Consider the following 19052-nt stretch of genomic DNA (forward strand, 5'->3'; position numbering starts at 1 on the left):
AGTTGATATTCAAACTAAAGAGAATGCATTTACCTGAGCTGAATAAAGACCTTGCATTCATGGCTCATTACCAATGCTGATTTCTCCACACCCATCTCTCCCCTGGATATCACAGACTCTTCTGCATACCACACCTAATCCCATCATGACTGCTATTCACATTTACATACTAATGCTTATCTGAATTCACTCTCCTCTACTTAAAGACAGATGGATTCACATTCTAGCTGTATCTGAAGAAGTGACCTGTGGCTCACGAAAGCTCATACCCTGCCAGAAAATATTTTTGTTAGTCTTTAAGGTGCTACTGGACTCTTGCTCTTTTCTACTACTGCAGACAGACTAACACGGCTACCCACTGCACATTAGTGATGATAGCCAAGCATAACAAAAGGTTTCTAAATTATTTAAGGGATGATTTCCTTAATCATTTAGAACGGTACTCCATGAATAGCATTGCCTGCCAAATTCAAGTAACCTGCACTGGATAACACTGCTGACGTTCATGTTATTTTGGTATATCCTATTTAATTAGGTTCACAGCAGTTTGGATATACTAGCACCCTGATCCTCAACTATTGTGCATATAACTTTAATCCTTAATACCTTTAATTTCCCTACAATAATCTGGAAACATCATAATGAACTCACACTGAAGTATCATAATGAACTCACAAAGTTGTAATGCCTCCTTTACTCAGGAACGAATCTTATGGACATTCCACTGACAGAAGATGGGTCCCCTGGTCCCCTCACTGTAGCCCAGTGACCCACATTTTTTTTGTTTGCAAGCCCCCCTCCCAAATTCCTTGTAATGCCTTTTCAAGGTAAAGAAAAGACAGGGAACATAAGAAGAGCCTTGCTGTATCAGACCAGAGCTCCATCTAGTCCAGCATCCTATCTCACACGGTGGCCTACCGATTCCTCTGGAGGTCCAACAACAGGGCATAGAGGCCAAGGCATTGCTCTGATGTTAACTCCTAGCACTGGTATTCAAGAGTTTGATTGCCTCTGAACGGGGTCCCCTTAGTCACCATGCCTAATAGACACTGATAGACCTATCCTCTGCTTGCACCAGCCTCTTTAACAATGTTTCTCCTCTTTTTTACATTTTAAGAAGAAATATTAACAAAACAAATGTGCACAAAATTAAAACCAAAAAAAAGGAAGTGTGTCAGGATACTTTACCTTTTTCTGCACTCCCATTAATTTTAGGAATGAAGTCATCAACTTGTATGCCTAGGATTAACAAACAGTATTAATTCTGAATAAGCAAATTGGACTATGTGTTTGACAGCAGACTTTTTGTATTGTCTTCTTATACCAGGTGACTTACGCAATAATCTAGCACAAACAAATTGCACCTGAAAAAAATGCCATCTGATTTCCTTTCCTTCCATAACAAATCTATCAGATATGCCCAAGTCAGTATAACATCCAAAAAAATTCAATGCTGCAGAAGGCTTCTCCTTTAACAGCACCACTAACCAAATAGTGCAATGGTCAAGCTAGCCTGGTGTGTTTGAACATTTTAAAAGCAGTGCCCTCTACTGGCAATGTAATATAAGGACTGTAGTACCAAATTACTGCTCCAATGTATTATAAGCATTAAAGTACCGATGTATTAAAAACACAGTATTACCTAAATTATTAAGGTGGCGTATTTTTGTTTCTTTGCCATCAAGTCACAGCCCCTGTGGGTTTTCAAGATAAGAGACTTCAGAGGGGGTTTTCCATTGCCTTCCTCTGCATAGCAACCTTGTTGGTCTCCCATTCAAGTGCTAACCAGGGCTGATCCGGCTTAGCTCCCAATATCTGATGAGATCAGGCTAGCCTGTGCTATCCAGGGCAGGCAGTGTCTTTGGGCAGCCAAATTATTTATCTTCAGTTTGTAACAAATTAGTCAAGGGCACAATTTTAAAACATCCTTACTTCTGGCCATCCACAGCTCATATAACTGTCCTGGTATCATGTGAAAGGGATAAAAATTTAGTGACTAAAATTCAGCATTAAGCAAAGTACTTTAATGTCAGACCTACCTAAACTGCTGTGTTCTTTAAGAGCTTTCTCCTGAAGATGTTCTAACCGGACTGCAAACAGAATTCCAAAAGAAAAAGATATTTCACAGTTTAAAAGAAAAGCACATTTAAGAAAGTATTTTTGGACTAGTAGACTGACCTTGTAAAGCAGTTAGCCTTTCATTGGTGAAGTCATTATCTGCTTGCAAAGCCTCTATTTTTGCCTGAAGCTCTTGCTCTCTTTCTTCCATCTCTTCTATTTTATGCTGCAATTCCTTTTTCTCAACTTGTCCCTTTTGTTGAATTTCTTCTTGTTTTCCCTCAGCTGCCTACTCAAATCCAAAAAAGCAAACACCAACACACAAATCAAAACTGTACAGCAGAAAATATTCAGACGTCATTTATTTCACTAACAAAGGCATCAAAATACCTAGAATGCCAATTTATATTCCAGTTCACATATGTATTGGAATAGACCCTCTTGTCAGCATTAGCAGGAGAGTGTTCACGCTTAGGAGTTCCTTACCATCACTACAATGTAGCACGTGTTACAAGTATTATGCATGCATATGAACATTTATTTCATAATCTTAGCATCTTTAAGGGGGCAATTTACACAAGCACACAAATACATGCCTTCATCATGGTCAACTGTATGTGTGGTAGGATCACATGCATTTTCATGCTCCCATACCACAAATAAGGAGGGCCTGTAAGTTAAGATACTTCCTCAAACTGAAATTGGACTAGGTATCTAATCCAGGGCTGGCCTAACCACTAGACAAACCTAGTGACTGGCCAGGTCACCAGATTTTGAAGGGCGTCAAAAATGTGGAAGGGGCCTTCTCGACTGATTTGAAGGAAAGCTTGGCATCAACTGGCTTCTAGAACCTCCATATCTGACTCTGGCTGCTATGGGGGAACATGTCAGCCACACAATATGTTTTATGGGGCTTGTGCTGTTCCTTATGCTGCAGGAGGGTATCCAAAGCTGTCAGAGTTATTCTGTGGAAATATGACCGTAAACACTAAAGCTGAGTTGTTAGATGAATGAACCTCAGGCTTATGTACTCCCTCCTTCCTAGGAGGCATCAAAGGTCAGCAAGTGAGGCAGCTGCTGGGGCTCACAGCTTTGACAACCTCTGATTGATTCATTTGCTCTTCACAGGAAACAGGATGATCTCCTATTTGCTGCTGGGAGAAACACATGAGGAAAGAACGGAAAATGGCTTGCACTCCTCTGAGCCCCGTCGGTGTCAGCAGGGGTTGTAAAGAGCTGCACGGCCTTCTCAGATACCTGTCTCAGGCAGCTGCAGAACGGAGTGCACCAAGAGGACTTGGATCAGTATTTTCTTTAGCTACTGGGACAGGTGCCTTTGGAGGCAGAGGAATGTTGTTCATTCGCATTCTCACATGCTCTACTGATGGGGCCTGAAAGAGCTACACAACTGTCCTGCTTCCAGCTGCCTCTCTCCAGATCGACTGTAGGAAGCAACAGAGCATAGCTTCTTCATACAGACACCAACAGGGCTTGCAAGAGCATGAAGAGAACTGCCTTCTCTGGCACTGCAGGGGCCTCTGAAGCAATTTCTCATTTCCAGTGGGAGGGCCTCTGAATAGAAAGCTCAAAGAAACTCTTTTGCACTGCTTACTGCCCAGCATTATCAAGGAGCATGAGAGACAGATTGTGTTGCCTTCAGCTGCAAGAGAGGTGCCTTTCCTAAACGAAAAAGGCATGAATCACTTGGGCATCTTACCCCGGGCCTCCCAAAACCAGCAACTGGCCCTGCTCCTTCCTTTGTTCAGTCCAATTGTCTCCAACTACTTTTTTCTCAAGAAATTTGAGTTTGCCATTACATATGAGTCAGAAATATGATCGTTTGGGGGGAAGAAAGTGAACATGGGAGCCTAAGGCTGGTTGATGAAGTGCCAGGTTCTGGTTTGGTATCCAGACAACTGTTCTTTCACTCCTTCTCTACATTGGGCCACAGTCCCCAAGGCAGTTTTACTTGGAACCCTGTTGATTGCGCTATTGCTGCAACTAAGTCTACATGACTAATTTATATTGCTAGAACTGCCTATAACATGCATATGGCTGTTTCTCTGTTTAATGCATCACAGCATTTGGAATTAGGAGTTTACAAAGATCATCCGTACCTTTAGTTTGTCAGAGAGATCTTTAATTTCATTTACAGCTCCATTGTATTTGTTAGCCAGTTCTCGCAGTTCTTCCTGAGTCCGTTCGTTCATTTCTTTCAAGTGAGTACATTCATCTTCGGTGTTGCTTAAACTTCGCTGTAAGAATTTTGAAAATATGCTTTAAAATATGCTTTAAAAAAGCAACATTTAGTCTTACATTAACAAAATGGTTCTGCAAATGCAGAACTACTGGCAGAAGCAACAGAGTCTCCACGTGTGGGGATATTCTACATCAGAGGTGGGGAACCTTTTTTCCGCCAAGGGCCATTGGATATTTATAACATCATTTGCGGGCCATACAAAATTATCAACTTAAAAATTAGTCGACCAAGCCCCAAGCAGGCAGCTGTCCCAGATGACCCCCCTCTGTGGGCAAGCAGGCAGGCATCCAACCAGTGGCTCATTCGCCCACCTGGTGGCACAGGATGGTCTGTTGCACCAGCTTGGCATAGCCGTCCAGCTGCACGCTGGTGTTGCTCTGGCTCCGCATGGTCAGGGCTGGATTCTACAGCTGGCCCCTGCTACCTCAACCTGCAGGGATGAAATGAGGACACACTGGCTAAGAACTGCCCCCCCCCCCGTGTATTCTGGCCCTGCCTCCTTTAACCCCTCCACTGTTGCCACTTCCACCCCCAACCCTCTTGTAGTAAAGAGGGAATACGTTTCTCCACGGCCGGGTGAGAAAGGGTTAACACAGTTTCTTGGGCAGTCCTACCAGCTGCATAGCCCATGACTCTTCTTCAAGGGGGGGGGGGAAGGTTCCTTTTCTTGGCAAAACAAACTCACATCCGCCTTGAATAGAGGCTATTCCTGTCCACGGGAGGGGCCGGATCACCAGTCTTAAATGCTTCTGAGCTAGAGATCTGCCAGGACCCACGAAGGGCCAGACCAAATGATTTCATGGGCCTTAAACGGCCCCCGGGTCTGATGTTCCCCGCCCCTGTTCTACATGCTTTCATCCCACTTCCTCATGCAACTACCACCACCAGTGTTTTTTGACACCTTTGTAAAAAAAAAAACCAACCAAGCAATAGTAGGTATAGTGCTGTAGCAATACACCTACTACCTATTTTTTTTAAAAAATGGCAAAATGGCAACTAGTGATAGTATGGGAAATGATGAGAAAATGGTACTGGCTGTGTACAGAGAGGTTAGAAAACCTGCACTTTCCATCCATCCTGTAAGCAAACTCACTTTAAGTAGGATTTTCCTAAAAAGAGACTCTACTGAAACAGGTTTGGTGGGGGGAAAGGACTGTGAGGCAGTATGAATGATTAAAAACATTCTGCACGGGTGAGTTGTGTAAAATGCCGGGATTTGTGGGGATGGTACAGAATTAAAGGCCCACATGGAAGCAGCCCGACACATATGGCAGACCAATGACAAACTATTAGTAGTTTGACATTAAAGCGACCACCAGAGGAATCCCTCTTTGGTTGCTGTCCTCGTTCCAGGGAACATCCATTTAACTGTGTAGCATAAAACAATTATCCTCATGAGAAACAGGCTGTCAGAGAAGGGGACACGCAGTAGGCACATTATGCAGTAGAAGCATCTCATCCAAGAAAGAAACACAATGCTGACAATGCACTGCTGCTTCTTTTGTTGTAGAAGTCACTTCCAATACGTTGCAGCGACTACTGTGGATTTAAAATCTTCATTCAGCTATGAAGCTCAATTTGTGACTCTGGACAATTCACTGTTTCTGAGGGCCAAGCCACACAAGTGCTGAAGTTTCAAACTTAATTTTAAGGTATACCTAGGATTGAGAGCCAGCATGGTATAGTGGTTAAGGTGTTGGACTAGGAGCTGGGAAACCCAGGTTACAATCTCTGCTTGCGCCACGGAAGCTTGCTGGGTGACCTTGGTCCAGTCACACACACTCAGACAGGACCCTGCCTAGTATTTGGATGGGCGACCTCCAGGGAATACGAGGGTCGTGATGCAGAAGCAGGCAACAGCAAACCACCTCAGAATGTCTCTTGCCTTGAAAACCCCAGCAGGGGTGGCCATAAGTCAGCTGTGACATGATGGCAAAAAAATAAAAATAAAATTTTTTTATGTACTTTTACATTTAGCCCCAATGGGGCAAATAACAGCTGCACAGAATAGGTTCTGGTAATGGAAACAGAACTGGAAGGCTTAATCCTTCCTTCCCATGCACTGTGGTCCCAATACACAGGCCCCTACCTAAAATAAGTTGGAAAAAAATAACCAAGAGCTCAGAACATGAAACTTGGAGCACACACCTGGCTGGGCCCTCGGTCTAACCTACCAAGCATCATTCTGAGCTCCCTGGAAGAAGCACAGGGCACAAATGTAATAAACATAATGCTCCAAGGATTACAAACCAGAGCAGTCTGCAGAAACAAGAGTGACGTTATCACCTCCACATAACCAACTCACAACCAGAGGATAAAAGCAGTATCTTTAATTGAGTGACTGCAGAAAGCACTGCCATTTGGAGGGCATTCATATGTACAACCTGTTTGAGAAACACCGTCTCCTTATATTAGCGTCAGCAAGACCCATTGTTGGAATTTTAAGAAAACACGAAGTCTTAACTGAAAAAAAATATGAGGAGCAATTGATTTGGATTACAAGGAATGGTGGGTAACAGAGGTTCAGATTACAGGCCATCAGGTCTATTCTAAGTATCTCAAGTAGCAGTTGAGCTCTTGGACCAACAAAAATCTGACAGATCTCAGAAAAAGATGTCAGTTGCGAACATTTAGGAAAAAAACGATTAACAGATAGAGTTTAATCTCACTTGCTAAGGTTCAAGCATAATGCCAAATCATGGTGTGGTACTTTGTGAACAAGCCTCAGGTTCCTGCAGCACCCTCTCCTTTACATGTATGCAGGTTCCCTCTGGCAATTCATATTTATTGGCAAACCGCAGTTTGCAGTTATATGTGAACTATGCTTGTGAAAACCATCTCATTCACAAACAATATGGCTCATGCATAGATGAATGGGAAGGGAGAAAGAGGATTAGTCTTCAAGGTGAGGAGGAAGCATGCAAACCTAAGACTCATTCATGGTAGAAGAAGTGAGGGTATTTTCACATGGAGGTTGTACTGTGGTTAGGGTGCCAAACTGCACTGGCTTTTCCCTGAGCTTCCTCATGAAGTTCTTTTCTGTTTATTGTCTTTCAGTGGTTTCCTCGTCATTTCTCCATTCTTCCTCAAACAGCCTTTGATTCAGTGTGAGCAAGCAGAGAGAAACAATGGGGAAACCAAGGAAGGACAACAAATGGAAAATGAGAAGGCTCAGGGGGAAAACCCCCTCTGTGATTCAGCAGCCAAACCTCTGGAAAAACTCTCAGTGTGAAAAAAACAACCCTGGGGCACACAGCCAATGAGGCTCCCACCTCTCCCCCTGAGGAACAGAACAACAGCGTGGATGCAGGAGGCCAAAGTCCACTTTTGATCTTTCTTGGATACAACTGTGTGGGGGGGGAGAGAACAGTAACATCAGATCAAGCCCCTAACAAAAACGAAAAATGTCCTAAAGAAGCTAACACATTGCTGTATGTGCATACGATATTACGGCACTGTGATACTTGTGTTTTAGAAATATAGCAAACACATAATTAGGTACCTCCACTTCAGAGAGTTTTCTGACCACTTCAATTTTTTCCTGAAGGACCCGCCTCAAGGACTCTTTGGCAGTTGTCTCATAATTATGCTTATCATCCTGTAACGCTATAAGTTCCTTTCGTAAATTTTCTTCTGTTTGACTCTGTAATCAGAAATGTAAGATAGCAGAGATTTAAAAACCACAGGATTCTATTTACTTATACTAGTACAGTGTTATGAAAAACATTGAGCTGTTATAGTCATAATTTTGCCCATGGAGTAATATCTTGTTCTCTTACTGAGAGAACAATCACAACTCATTAACGACTTTGATTATTTCTGACTCTTATAACACTGGTTCTTGTAGGTTATCGGGGCTGTGTGACCGTGGTCTTGGTATTATCTTTCCTGACGTTTCGCCAGCAGCTGTGGCAGGCATCTTCAGAGGAGTAACACTGAAGGACAGTGTCTCTCAGTGTCAAGTGTGTAGGAAGAGTAATATATAGTCAGAAAGGGGTTGGGTTTGAGCTGAATCATTGTCCTGCAAAAAGTATCAAAGGTAATGTGCTAATCATTGTCCTGAAAGTATCAAGATAATGTGCTAATGAGGGTGTGGTATGTTAATATGGAACCATTGTATCCTGAAGTGATCTGTTAATGTGTGAAATGCAAAGCTAATCTGCATGGCTATTGTTGACTGTAGTCTTTGTTAGTCTGGAGGTTTTCAGGACAGGAAGCCAAGCCTTATTCATTCTTAAACTCTCTTCTTTTCTGTTAAAGTTGTGCTGATGTTTATGAATTTCAATGGATTCTCTGTGCAATCTGACAAAATAGTTGGTAGAATTGTCCAGTCTTTCAGTGTCTTGGAATAAGACCCTGTGTCCTGTTTGTGTCAGTCCATGTTCAGCCACTGCTGATTTCTCAGGTTGGCCCAGTCTGCAGTATCTTTCATGTTCTTTTATCCTTGTTTGTATGCTGCGTTGTGTGGTCCCGATGTAAACTTGTCCACAACTGCAAGGTATACGATATACTCCTGCAGAGGTGAGGGGGTCTCTTTTGTCTTTTGCTGATCGTAGCATCTGTTGTATTTTCTTGGTGGGTTTAAACACCGTTTGTAGGTTATGTTTTTTCAAAAGTTTCTCCATCCTATCAGTGACTCCTTTAATAAATGGCAAGAATACCTTTCCTATGGGAGACTGTTTTTCCTGAATTTTCTGATTTTTATTGTGATGGAGTAGCTGTTACTACACTACCCACAACAGCTTCATCGTCCCTTATTACCCAAGTTCCCCAACATCCCTTCTCAGGCCTTCAATCCAAATGTCCATATCCTTCCCAGCTTGACCAAAATGCTATCACCACCAACATAGATCACGCAGGATCATATAATATGGATCATACTTTAATCATACCTATAAACCTCTCTTCAAGAGTATGTGTTTTGCAGGTGTAGCCAAAATCTGCCTGATTAACATGGGAGCTACTTCATACAAACAAGATGTTTGTATCTGAGAATTCCCCTCGAGCCACATTCAAAGGGAATTTTGGAGGTTGCTCCTTCGAGCAAAACAACGGCAGGCTTTCGAGCTCCCGGCCCGACTGATTCCTGGTCTGGAGAACCAAGGGCATCGGCTGCGGAAACGTCCGCAACTTGTCACCTCGCGGCGTGGCGTTCTGGGTTTTAGGCCAACACAGATGGATGTGTTCTTGACAACCATGCCACCAGCTTAACAATTCAAAGCACACTTGAGGATTCTTAACATTAGAGCCATGCTATTATACAGTCTGCAAAATAGTCATAATTAAAGCACTGCGTGTAGTCCTGGTTGCCTCCCAGAATAGAATTATATAAGATGCAGGGGCAACTTAATATTGGTGTGTGTGTGTGTGTGTGTCAGACGAGCACAGTCCTCAGGAATCAAGTCAACCAGGTGTGAGATGAAGGCTCACCATAGCATACACTCAAGATTACAACACTGTTTCATATGTTAACCAATGTAATTAATTGTTTTAAGTGACAGCACTGATTTCTTAATAATTTCAAGAGCTGTGTATCCAAGCTTGGTAGTGAAAGCTACTGCAGTGAAAAACACAATATATTGACTCTAGTGACTATAGGCACTCCAATGGTTCCACCAATACTTTTTTGGGACGGTGATCAATATAAGCACTATACAAATGTTTTTAAATTATGCTAATCCCAAATGTTAGACACCTCACCCAAGCACACTACCTACTTTTGAACATGCTTGTAATTGGTTTCCCATAACCTCTAACCTTGATAGTAGCCTATCTTCATCGATCAAAGCCTGTTAGAAAGAAAAGCAACACATTCTTAAATTAACAACATTTGAGAGACAGCACATATACACACACAGGAGAATTTCATAAGAGAATTCTTTATCTGAAGCAGCATATGCATCATATTATTGGACTGTTAACTACACCAACTTCAGATGAATTAGTAACAGTTAACAATTCTGATAAATAAATGAATATTCTTCTATCTGCCTGGCAAGCAGATTAAAATTAAAATACACAAAATACCTGCCAACTGGTATCAGATGCCTCTTGCGTGACAGCAAGCAATCGCTGTAAGGTGGCCAGCTTCTGTTCCAACATTTGTTCCCTATGTAAGGCCTCCTGCATTAAGCACATAAACACACAAATACTTAAAATGAGTTTAAACAGTATCAAAGTAATAAGCTAAAGCAACCTAATACTTCGGAGCACTCAACTGGTTGAACATTCTCTTTTACACCTTCAGAGAAAATTTAATCTAAACAAGTTATCTACAGGAGATCTGAGTATGTTGCTCTCTGTGCTTCAATTTTTGTATTTAAATCTTGAATGTTTACGGCCTGATACAGACATTTACTGTATATCCTCCCCACCCCACCCCACTTCCAACACGCAGAAAGTGGTGTGGGCATTCCAAGCAAACACCCAACTCACACACTCCTGCCAGCCTATGCCACAACCTCTTTTGTAAGAAGTGGGATCTGCTGCAGTGAAAAGCTCTGAATGTACAATTAGAACTTTTTGGGTTCAAGGCCTAAGTGCTTACACACGTATTGATGGCTAGTAAGAAAAGTAATTGCTCGTAAGTTCATCCAGTATTCTCTTCAAAATACAGACTGCAATAACCAGTCCTGAATGGACACATTCACTTCCTTTTCCTTGGTGCACATGATACCTTCAAAGTACTTGTTAGGGACCTTGCACCTGCAGAAGCATGGATACAATCCCCTGAGACCAGTAGAAAAGCAGCAGAGGGAGTGAAAAAAAAGAATAGTGTGGAGGAGACTGTTCCAGGAGCTGCACCTTCAGTTGCCAAGTGGGAAGGGGGTCTCGTTCCTCCCCTCTAGACATCCTCAGAAAGGCAAAACTCTCAGAAGAGGGGATTTCACCACCAATGCTTTGGCTAGAACTCTGAAGTATTCCAACACTACTTCTGTACATGTACAAACTATTTGCATAATGCACTGATATTAAGAAGGAGGAGAGAGATCATAAAGATATCTTGAATGTCTTCAAATGCCCCAAAAGTTTAAGTGTACATGGAACAGGGTACGCTAATACAATTCTGCTTTTAAAACTTCCTGAAGCATTTGAATCTGGAGATAGAATGTCAGGACAAATGGCACTCAGTTTGCTGATGGAAAGAGCATTATTACATTCTTAACAACTGTGTCCTGAGACGCAGGCCACACCAACTTCCTCGGGACTCCCGGCCCCGCAGATTCTACCCAGCATGGCGGGCAAACTCAACTTCACACCAGCCACATCCGACTGGTAGCCGCAGGGCCAGGCCCCAGGCCCTGATGAATGCCACAGCACAGGGCAGGCTGGCAGAGCCAGCGTGGAGGCCACGGCTGCAATCGGCCCTACCCCTGCACACGCAAGTGACACGACGCCACAAACAAGCTGGTGATCTGGCTGTCAGCCTTCCAGGGAAACCAAGCAGGCCCAGACCACAGCCAGACGAGAGGGCGGGGCCAAGAGAGTTCCGGGACGGCCAGCCTTTATGCCTTCAGGAGGGGGCGGGGCTAGCTGGGAAGAGGGGAAGGAGAGGGGAGGGCCTTCCCCTATATAAGGGACACCACGGCCTAGGCCGGGGAGGAGAGTGCAGGTTCAGCCATCCCAGCCCAGAGAGAGCAACAGACAGATGGACTGAAGCTGCAGGGAAGAGGGGAAAAGTGCTGCTCAACTTCTCCCTACCCTATTCTGAGGCTGGCCAGAGCTCCCTATACAGACCCCATCAGCCACCTTGTAAGGACCGCAAAGGGCAGATAAAGGGGTCAAAGTTGCACGGACCCACCATCGGCAGCACAGACCTGCCGCGCCCCCGCTTCGACGCTCAGGCAACAAAAGGGGCACAGGCAAGAGCGCCACAAACGGCAAACAGGAATTTAAAAGTTGATGAAAGAAGAGCTGCAGCATGTATCTTGTGGGATGTCTCTTTCCATTATCAACCTTCTCTTTCAAGGATTTAATGATATTTATTCATTAAGCAACACCAAATAATTACTTAACTTAGGGCTGTTTCATATATTGCAAAACATTAAACTCAGGTTTTCATGCAGCCAATCCCCACTTCATAGCAAGTATTCTTGCATGATATATATTTTTGCAAATGTGTTTGTCACATTTTTAGATGTAAATATACGATTTCTTACATGTACACCTAAAAGGACATTATATGGTGGCCTTTAGCATTAATCAAATCATATAATTGGTGTTTTTAGCCCACAGATGAATACTTTGAGAAGTAGCAGAAGTCTTCCAGGGACTCAGGTATTTTCTCCTTTTGTACAACTGAGGTCATGTTTTGGATCAAAGGGAACTTAAAACAAAATCCATTTCCAACCAAAACATTTAAAATTCTCTATACTGTCAAGCCACTAGATGGAGTACTTTACCCTTCTCATTTAACGGGTCTGCTAATCAGTGAGATTTAGACCTTATCTTTAATCAGTACAGTAGGTAACTACCCCAGAACAGTTTGAAAAAGTAATTCTGCATAAATTAACACTACAACCAGAAACTTGCAAACTGTCATCAGGCTTCTAGAAGTCAAAATGTAATATGTAAACCACCACGGTATACGCAAGAGAACACAGACTTGCAAAGCTTATTCTTGTCAACAGCTCAGGTAGAGACGGGTCAAAAGAAACAAGCACATGCAAAGCTACATGGACCTGGCAGGAGGCTTTCAGAGCTCTCAATTTTGTTCTTTAAGGACAAACTTATCCTGTAACTTCTTAAAGTTATATCTTAAATAAATGTGCAGGAACATCCCAACAAATATGGGCATCAGAAGACTGATAGGGAACACATTCATTCTTCCCAAAAGATACTCCAGCCTGACTCCCAAATTGATGATGTCTGAGACAGTGATTAAGACAGAGCTACAGCAAGCTGGGGCAAGGCTGAACGTTCTCCACAGTCTAGGATACTCTCTCACTCTGTCAACTATCTTCATTTACCATATTTGACCTTGATTCAGTTACCATCTTTTCACCCAACACGAATTTCTGCCATTTGTAGCATGGCCTTTACAGCCCCAGCCCTTTGGCTGGCAAACCAGTCACCTTCTGGAATTGAGGAATTATTCATCTTTGCTTGCATTGCAGGATAGTTAAGACCATTTTTGCCATGCCTTTACTTAGAGAACATTTATTTAGCGAATTTCTATGCTGCCTCTCCAGAGATCTGCTCAGTGCACAAGTAAAAACACATGTTCTTAATTGATTTTATATAGTAGTAGCTGTAATTATTTATGGTTTTGTAAACTACATCAACCACATGTTAGAAAAGTGGCACATCAATGTATCTAATTTTCAACGTAGCTAAATCTGTGGATACTTAAATCCAGAGCTGGGAGCCATGAACAGACAAGAAAGGAGGGCAGATAAAGGTAGGTTGGCTGGTGAGTGGGAAGGAGAGAAGGAGGGAGGAAAAGGGGAGAGACTATTACGGGAGCTTTCAGGGAACAAAAAGATGAAATAGTGGAGGAAGGGAAAATTTAATGTCCCCTGCAAGTCCTCGCAGGTGCCCTGCTTGTAACTGTATAAAAGCTGCTCATATATATGGTACCCCTAAATTTTAAGTGAGGTTACCAGAATTTAAAACATTATAGCAAGCTACAAGTAGCCGTAGAAAGCTGTGAAAGGCTACTCAACTTGTACATCAGCATAATGTCAGCAATCTGTTCTGCCTCAGTGTTGGTCCTAACCCAACTACAGCACCTAAACTCTTAAGAGTCTATATATAAGGCCACTATGTCAAATCCACCCAATATCAAAAGACAGAAGAATTACTTGTTTGCCTTAAATGAGAGCCAGTATGGTGTAGTGGTTAGTGTTGGAGGAGGACTAGCGAGAGATGGATTTAAAACTCCCTGCCAACCATAAGGTTCACTGAGTGACTTGGGTCAGTCACTTTCTTTCAGCCTAACCTACCTCATGGGATTACTGTAAGGATAAAATTGACAAGACAGCCCAGAAAGCTCAGAAAACAAAATTACCTGTAGATACTGTGAAAGCTGAAACAGTTCCTGAGAGTACATACTGGGAGTGTTAGCAGCAACCTGTAAAATTGATAAACAATGTCAAACTGTGTTGTGTCAGACTTCAGCAAATTTCTTCAGAGCCTTTCTACATGGTCAACTCATAAAAATAAAAGTGCACTGCCAAAAATCAGATTAAAGCCATCATCTCACCAATACTATTTACTCAAATGTATTTAGTCTACATTATAAATTTAAAAATGGCTTTCTCAGCCTCAAATCAAGGTTCCCTTTGTGTTTCTCAGAGAGCTTTTTTTGATAATACAAGCATAAATGCAAAGTGGTATATTAAGAAAAAAGCATTACAGCTCATTTACAGCTGTAAAGAACACCCTTATTTTGAACCAAACTCAAAAAGCGTAAAGAGAATTCCAAATATTTTCTAACTGTGTACTCAGAAAATATTTCGGGTTCTCTTTACACTTTTTGAGTTTGGATTGCAGATAGTTTGCATAAGTACACAGTTATGGAAACTGTCTGCAATTTGTGAACTCTTAGGCAGGGATTACATCATTTTTTGTATACAGCTGAACAGGTATGGTTTTCCACATACTCATGGACTCACCAGATAAGCCAAAAATATTCATTTGTAAATTAAGAAATAGACCCCTGCACACACACACAACCTGGTGAGAATTAAACGTGTTCCTAGAGGCAAGGAATGTTGAGAGCAGTTGGGCACCAGTTAAACAGGGAAAAGGGGAGAGAAATTAGTTCCTGAGAGCTCAAAGAATCCAGAAGGGCATGATTTTTGGGTGGAGGATATTTCAAAATGATCACCCCTCTTCCATGATATCTTGCGGGGCCAGCTTGTGATATTCTACTCTATAGGCACAATAATCAGAGGAATGGTTTCTGACAGAACAGAACTGGTCCAGATACATGAAGCAACTTCTGTAACACAGACATTTCTCAGCCACAAATTCCTTTTTGTGGTTCAGGTACAAACTTTCAACAGTATTGTTCAGGCATGTTTACTTCGTACAACTTCAAGGGCGGCCACAGGACAAGCAGTATTACAAACTCAAACATACATTTATTTATAACACTTTGAGTGTCATTTCTCTGTCTTCTTCCTTATATGGAAAATATTAAGCCAGTAAAGTTCTTAATACCTTGGTGTAGTGCTTTAACACAGTATTAGTCATTGTGCTGGAATGTTCAATGTTCAAGACATGATACTCACTCAACCAGCTGCAATAGAACACATGAATATACCTGTACTGCAAAAGGCAATGTTTAAATTAGCACTGGTCTCTAACCTAACCTACACTTATATCAAGAATAATTATTATACCTAATAACAACAAATGCCTGTGTATGGATCAAAATATCTACATGGAGAGGCTACCCAGGGCTAGGGTATATGTTTCTGCAATCAAGAAGTAATCCCCCCAGGGTTGCAGAAATTGTTAAGTAGTTTAAAAGTATTGGTTCTTGTAGGTTATCCGGGCTGTGTAACCGTGGTCTTGGAATTTTCTTTCCTGACGTTTCGCCAGCAGCTGTGGCAGGCATCTTCAGAGTAGTAACACTTTAGTTTGCAAGTTAAGCCCCCTCAAAATCAGCAATATCTGCACATGTCCAGCAACTGTGGGGGTGGCAGGTGCATGAAAATTGGGGGGGGGCAGGCAATTGGCCAGAGGGAAACAACAATGGCCAACTGGGCAAGGGGGTAAGCTTTTGTTGCACATGTCCTCCCTTGGCAGAATTAAGCTGTGCCTAAAGCAAAATGTATGGCAGTTTATTCCATTCATGCTTTCAACTTTATACTGCGGTTATCAGTGGCGATAACAATTATATTATTAAAGATTTTTTTACCTAAAAGGTTTACAGCCCTCAAGATAAAAAATAACCTTTCCAAATATAGAGATTTCAGGGTATGTGTTTTTCTAATTACCTATGGTTAGGGTTGCCAACGGCCAGGTAGTAGCAGGAGATCTCCTGCTAATTCAACTGATCTCCAGCCGATAGATCACCTAGAGAAAAATGGCCGCTTTGGCAATTGAACTCTATGGCATTGAAGTCCCTCCCCTCCCCAAACCCCACCCTCCTCAGGCTCCGCCCCAAAAATCTCCCATCGGTTGAGAAGAGGGACCTGGCAACCCTACCTATGGTCCACTAAACATCTTTTAGTCGACTTTGCGCTGTAATATTATGTAAAACAATTACCTAAATTATGGCCCTTTCACCAACCTGAAATGATCGAGATGGGTGCCAACCACCTAATATATTTTGTTATTTCCTATATATTTCAAAACTTCAAAAATCCGAATGATTCCAGTTTTGCATCACTGAACAATCTGTAGATGTACTGACCAAAATTCTTCCCGATATTAAGTTTTTTCCTTTCCTTTGCTTGAAATAACCCATTTTTCCCTTACCCTACTTAAGAGACTAACAGCCCATTCCTGAGCTTTCAGCAGCCAGAGTTGGCATGGCCGAGTTGCCACCGTGGCACCTCCAAAACCGTTCCATGGCCGCCGAAAGACCAAAAAAAGCCTTTTAGAGGCTTTTTTTTTTGTAATAATGGGGCTTTTCGCCCAATAGAGAGCAACAATGCTGTCTCAGCAAGCGTTCCAGCCTACAGGCAGCTCCACTGCAAGCACGCCTGGGAACGCCCCCAGGATGCTGGAATACCCTCTGGAACACCGGTATGGGCCTTTAAGCTGATGGGACACCAGCGGAAGGCCCAGCCGACGTCCTGGGGTGGCACTGCCGCAGCAGAGCTGGGAGACTGGCATCCAGGCCTCCCTGCTGGCGTTAGGGCAACTCACGGCAGTGTAAGTAGCCTGGGCACTGGTGCAAGGGTCCCCAACGCAAATTCAGTGTAGCAAACAAAGAAAGAACTGCATATTTATCTTGGAGAATTCTTGAAAAGTAATGCAAACATCTGTATTGTCCCACAGGAACTTGTCACAAAATATACATCCACATCCCAGAAAAAAAATACTATTCGAAAGCACTTGGAAGCAAGAGAAGCATCAAACAAAACTCTGCCTTCTAAAAGCAGAGTATTACTAAATGTAAAGGTGACTCTCAAAAATGATAGTTTTTTATTTTTCCTCTATTGAGACTTCTAAGCTACAAGAAGAGTGCTGGATATTTCATTTCAAGGCTGGAAATAATTTTATTATGGATTGAATCCAATGCTTGTTTTCTATTGGTCAAAAAGAACATTCACCAGTGGAAAAGACAGTAATTTTTGACAATTCTTCCCTTTCCTAGCCGACATTAACAATGCGCCCAGCATTATTTCTGGGGTTCCCTAATCTCAGAAGGCAGAATTTTGGAGGATGCAGGGTGGCTGGGTAGGAATCTTCAACGGTCATTCAACGATCGTCATTCTGCTCAAAGTATTTTGGATGCAACCCAATCATCGGTAATCATTTCCAGTAATGCTGCAGAGTAGTGACTTAACAGTTGGACTCACATTTTCTTCCAATGTATCTATCAAATTTCAGTCTATATTCATTCTTGGCAGGAAACCCTTCTTTTCGTCCCTGTGCAGTTCCTTGCAACCTTTATAGAGATGCCTAACCTAATCATCTTATATTTGGTGAAATGGCAGGGGATTTTTTTAAATGCGGTGAAATTAGGCATTCCTACAATAACCTACAAGAACCAATTCCTATAAAACTTAGAGATGGGATCCAAAATGAAATTAAAATCAGCTTTTAACTTGTGTACGATTGTTATGTGAGAAAGCTGAGTTTGCAATGAGAACACGTAAGTGATACATTGGCTTTCATTTAATCAATTTAATCAATGATGTTTTCAAATACTTCCTGTGTTTCCATTAGTCAAACTGTTCTTCCTACTATGGCAGCCTTGATTGATAGTGAAATTGTAAACTTCCACAAGCAGCCAGAGTTTATAGCTTGCATCAGCAGCACGCAAATCCAAGAACTCTGGGATAAAAAAAAACTCAGCTGAATTTGTGACTTTTTAAAGTTATACAAAGTAAGAATCTAGGCATATATTTGTTTACTGTGCACAATTGGCTTCTGACAGCCATGAAGATGAGCGAGAAATTAGGCAAGACAACAGATCCTTGTCCTTAACTATAGCAAAGTCAGCTATCCTATTTCCCAGCTTCTGAACCTTCACTGTTGATAGCTCACATACACTGTAATGTATCTCACAGTAGTTAATGGACCTACACATTTCAGACACACACACCATACACAGTTGATAAGTCTGCAGTAGTAGAAAAGAGCAAGAGTCCAGTAGCACCTTAAAGACTAACAAAAATATTTTCTGGCAGGGTATGAGCTTTCGTGAGCCACAGCTCACTTCTTCAGATCCAGTTTAAGCCCACTGAAATGAATGGGCTTAGACTGGAGTAACTGTCCTTAGGATTGCACTGTTAGTGTTATTTAGTCATCTCTGTAAGTAGAAAAAAATGGCTTAATGCTTACCTTATCAACAGGACTGGGTAATGGAGCATGGATGACACTGTTAAAGAAAAAGTATCTTTATTTTTAAAAGTTCTCCTTTCAGCTGTATACTAGAACTGCAAAAAGAGTTACAATTCCTACAAAGCAGTTGGTGGTGTTTTTTACAATAATCAATGTGTTTTAGATAGAGTTGAATACAAGACTTCAGCAAAAAAATATTTTACTATGTCATAATGGCATGAAATAATCATACAATTAGGATTTAAAAAATTTCTTTTAAAAAATT

The 19052-nt window shown here is 42.0% G+C and overlaps 1 protein-coding gene across 24 annotated transcripts in view; it reads right to left on the minus strand.

Moving 5' to 3' along the window:
* SLMAP (sarcolemma associated protein) overlaps positions 1-19052 on the minus strand; it is a 122837-nt gene that overhangs the window by 41274 nt on the left and 62511 nt on the right. For 17 of the 24 annotated variants that reach the window (XM_056867300.1, XM_056867301.1, XM_056867302.1 and 14 more), the window contains exons 4-12: positions 18788-18824; positions 14328-14390; positions 10346-10441; positions 10036-10107; positions 7821-7961; positions 4176-4313; positions 2179-2347; positions 2040-2090; positions 1189-1239 (exon numbers count right to left, since the gene is read on the minus strand). In XM_056867300.1, coding sequence (XP_056723278.1) covers positions 1189-1239; positions 2040-2090; positions 2179-2347; positions 4176-4313; positions 7821-7961; positions 10036-10107; positions 10346-10441; positions 14328-14390; positions 18788-18824 — 818 coding nt within the window. The remainder of the gene's footprint in view (positions 1-1188; positions 1240-2039; positions 2091-2178; positions 2348-4175; positions 4314-7820; positions 7962-10035; positions 10108-10345; positions 10442-14327; positions 14391-18787; positions 18825-19052) is intronic. The other 7 variants (XM_056867318.1, XM_056867310.1, XM_056867309.1 and 4 more) reach the window with 2 other exon arrangements.

Source organism: Euleptes europaea, chromosome 1, assembly GCF_029931775.1.
Source record: "Euleptes europaea isolate rEulEur1 chromosome 1, rEulEur1.hap1, whole genome shotgun sequence".
Classification (NCBI taxonomy): Eukaryota; Metazoa; Chordata; class Lepidosauria; order Squamata; family Sphaerodactylidae; genus Euleptes; species Euleptes europaea.